The sequence below is a fragment of the Octopus bimaculoides genome, chromosome 7 (assembly GCF_001194135.2).
Source record: "Octopus bimaculoides isolate UCB-OBI-ISO-001 chromosome 7, ASM119413v2, whole genome shotgun sequence".
NCBI classification, from domain to species: Eukaryota; Metazoa; Mollusca; class Cephalopoda; order Octopoda; family Octopodidae; genus Octopus; species Octopus bimaculoides.
This window is the reverse complement of record NC_068987.1, coordinates 20,946,913-20,950,818: the sequence shown is the minus strand read 5'-3', so window position 1 is coordinate 20,950,818 and position 3,906 is coordinate 20,946,913. Positions and strand designations below refer to the sequence as shown.

The following is a 3,906-nucleotide window of genomic DNA, read 5'->3' as shown; positions in this document are numbered from 1 at the left end:
GGAGAGACAAAAAAATCTCTCACACCATGTCACGCTACACTAGACAGATCATGTTCCCCCTCAATCCAGCCCCTACCTCGGCTTATAATTCGATCAGGTGTTAATCGAGGTTATAGTAAGTTTTAGGACCCGGATCAAACTACTCTAGCAGTTAATCGTCCCACCTTGTAGACAGAACGTTATCGCGTGTTTTTTTCTTTTTAAAGTTTTAAAAACGGTAAGGTGCCATAAGTGGAGGACTTAACTGCTATTTCTAGCTGACCGAGCGACTACATAGAGAATCCCCTAGTTTGGTCGTTAGTTTAGGCGGCGTGTTGTTGAGAAAAAGAAAGAGAGAAAAATGATAGCGTTACCATGTGTGCGTTGTATGAATGAAAAGCTGAGCGAGCGAGTAATAGAATGAGTAAAAGAAAGAGAAAATGAAGAAATACAGAGAGGGACAGAGAAAGAGAGAGAAAGAAACAACCTGAAAGAGGAAGGGGAGGGGTGTACTCGCTTCAGTGATTTCTCAGTCGTCAGTTTCTATATTTAGGATATTCTAGTAGTGACGTCATCACTAGTTGCACCAATCAAAAAGTAGTATGACTAAGGCTCCGCCTACAGGTTTTATGTGCGCGCAAAAACACGTTGGGACCTTTCTACGTAGTCGCCTTCCCCACCATCACGAAGCTTCGCACTATAAATTTCGCATAAACATTTATATGTATCTCTCTACCTATCTCTCTCTATCTATATTTCAAACAGATGTCTTATACACCTCAACCTATCTATCCATCTATCTAATTATCTATTTTCCTACGCGTGTGTATATTCTATTTACTCATCTCGGTTTTAAATCATGTCTATCTATCTATATGGGATTTAAAACAAAATTTAACACGTGTATTCTAAATGTCTGTAAATGTGTATGTTTACAAACGTGTATTTATTGGGGTGGTAGTGAAGTAGTGAAATCCGCATTGCATTTTTTTACCGGTATTTTTATTTTTAACCACATCCCCCCCCCCACCCAGATAGATCGATTAAAGGTAAAAGACGAAAATCACCATCTTCCCCAGAGGTATTTGAACTTACATTAGGAATCGAACTACCGGTAGGGAAACCCGTTAAAGAAAGCAAGAAAAGAAGAAAAAAAACAACGAAACAAGAATAAAAAATAAAACAAAGAAAAGTTGTTAAAGATTATGGAATTTAGTGGAGACGTTGTGAGGTAGTAGCAGTGGTAGTAGTGTTAGAAGTTTTAAGTGGTGGTAGGAGAGGAGGTGAAGGTAGAGTGTGTAACCTTCGAAAAAGTTTGCGTGAATGAAAACTAGTTTTGTTTTGATATCTACCGATGTTTAACACTCGTACACTGACAAATACGAAAGCTAACACACACACAAGCACTACATACATAAAAAGGCTTTTTTTAAAATCATTATTTTACTGTTTTTTATTTTTCATTTTCTAAATTTTTTAAATTTAATTTTATCAAGATCTACTTCAAAATTTGGCTGTTATGTCTAACATAACAGGTGAGAGGGGGACTGCGAGCGATGAGGGCTGGTTTGATGTAGGAGATCTCGAAGGGTTTAAATCTGGTATAATTTTATCCAGTGAAGGGTCAACCTGCCCCGCTCTCATTCATTCTTCTCTTCGCCCCGCTCGCCATACCCGTCGAGATCGAGTGGGAAAAGTTAATATTCCTTAATCCTACAGTGAAGGAATGATTGCTGTAGATATTTACCAATTGATGTAAATAATAAAACACAACAAACATTGATGTTTTGAAATTAAAATGAAAATTAAAACAAATCTCTAAGCTGAGATAAACCGCTTTGATTCGGATTAAGGAACAGTCAGCTGATCAAAACATACGTAAAATAATAAAAATAAGGGGGCTCTAATATAATCCCGCTATTTGTTTTTCTCCTTTTTAATCCTTGTGGTCCGATCGTATGCTCACCTATTTTGTAATCACGCCATCATCGAACCCTTTGCGCATCTATCGATAGTCTTGTAATGGCATGAGAAGCGGTTTAAAAAGGATTATCGAAATTTGAACGTCGTACTGGGGAGGGTGTCAGGGCGTTAATTACTAGACATGGGGTAAATTCCAACTATGTTTAATAATTAATTGATGCACTTGATTAAATCGTTTATTAATTTTTTTTTTTTGCCATGCTTCATCAATCTTTTTTTTTATCTGTCGATGGAGCGTCATGTCTGCGCGTGTGTGTGCGCGCATGCTTCTTTTCATGTGTAGTTTGTTTACTACGTTAAAAACTTTCGTTCGTCCAAGCGCGCATATAATGAATGCATCAGTTTTGATGAAAGGCCCCCAGGTTCAAATCTAGAGTTGGCCAACCAAAAAAAAAAGCACATCATTCATAACAAACACAACAGTATCCGTATAGAAACAGCACATCATATAAACTCGACAAATTTCGTATAGTTTATATTCACGCTTACACGAAAGTCACATACATACATGCTTATACAAACATAACACACCCCCTCTCCTGCTTCCACGAAAGAATTTTAGAAAATTAAGGAGAAAAAAATAATAAGGCAGTCCTTAAGTTTGCACCACTAAACCAGGAGCCAAAGTAACTTCATTGTCGATGTTGCAAAGTCAAGCTGACCCTCGGCGGGATTCGAACTGATAACGTCAGGCGACACAACTAAACGCTAAAACAACCACCCGGCATCGACACAAGGCCAGACTTGTGAGAAAGGAAAATAATCGCTTAAATTCACTTCCTCAGTATATAACTGGTATTGCACTAGGAGTAACAACAACAACAATAATTCTTAGAAATTAAATTTTAATTTCAGTTTTGAACAAAAAAAAAAAATTAAACGAAAGCAAATTTCTTAAGTATATTTAATAAACATAGTTGCTTATAATGCTGTTGTTGTTGACGATATGAATAGCTAGCTCTCCCAATTTTAAGGTAGATGGTATTTAGTATCAAAACTTGAGGACTACCAAATAATATTTTAATGAAACAAAACGAAAATAAAGGCATAACTATAGTTTAGAGCCCCAACAAATTTATTGCTTTACAACTTTTTATAAAATGCATATTTTCAAATAAAATTTTGCAGAGATACTCTCTCGCAAATAGATGATTACATTAATAACATTAAAAAAAACAAAACAAAAAACAAACAAAAAAAACGTGCAAGAGTTTCGGATCATTCTTCCCGCTTCTGATTTTTGTTTCCTTATATTTTTTAATGAAATTTCGTAGGAATACGTTTTTGAGAGTGTAGATTACATTATGTTGATGTTTCAAGTATATAAATGTAAAAAAAGAGAAAACTGCTTAAAGTAATGGAAATTGGTGTTAGAACGATCCAAAACTTTTCCAAAACCTTCTGAAAGAATTTCACCAACACATTTGTATTCTATATCCTCGAAAGCGTACCTCAGTAAACTTCCATGAAAAAATATACACATTGCAGAAAGTTATAAGGAAACAAAATTTAGGGGCATCAAACTGTAGTTATGCCATTAATAAATCTCAAAATTAGACCGTTTTATCTCGGCCGTTCTCTACTTACTTGTGGCCAACCGTTTCCAACTGCTGCTGAAGCAACATCTACAGAGAACTGGAGATCATCCTTGTCTGGAACTATCTGATCATCAAAAGGTGCCGTCTCCACTTTGAAGTAACTATTAGCCATCCCAAGTTAAAAGAACTTTGTGTGTGTATATATATATATATATATCTAAGACTGATCACAAAAACAAATCCCAAAAATTTTAATATATAAATCCGATTTTGAGAGGAAAAAGAGAAATATAATCAAAGCGTTTAGCTAACTTTTAAAACTTAGTTTCTTCTGTTTATGAAAAATAAATGATATATATATATATATATATATATATATATATATATATATATATATATATATATA

General features: G+C 34.9%; 1 protein-coding gene across 2 annotated transcripts in view; it reads right to left on the bottom strand.

The window, feature by feature from the left end:
- LOC106872515 (Krueppel-like factor luna) overlaps positions 1-3,906 on the bottom strand; it is a 113,538-nt gene that overhangs the window by 13,718 nt on the left and 95,914 nt on the right. The window contains exon 1 of one of the 2 annotated variants that reach the window (XM_014919535.2): positions 3,550-3,853. The exons of the other annotated variant lie outside the window; for it this stretch is intronic. Within the exon in view, the coding sequence (XP_014775021.1) occupies positions 3,550-3,672 (123 nt within the window). The 5' untranslated portion in view covers positions 3,673-3,853. Of the gene's footprint in view, positions 1-3,549; positions 3,854-3,906 lie in introns of those variants that run through there. 2 annotated transcript variants of the gene reach the window in all.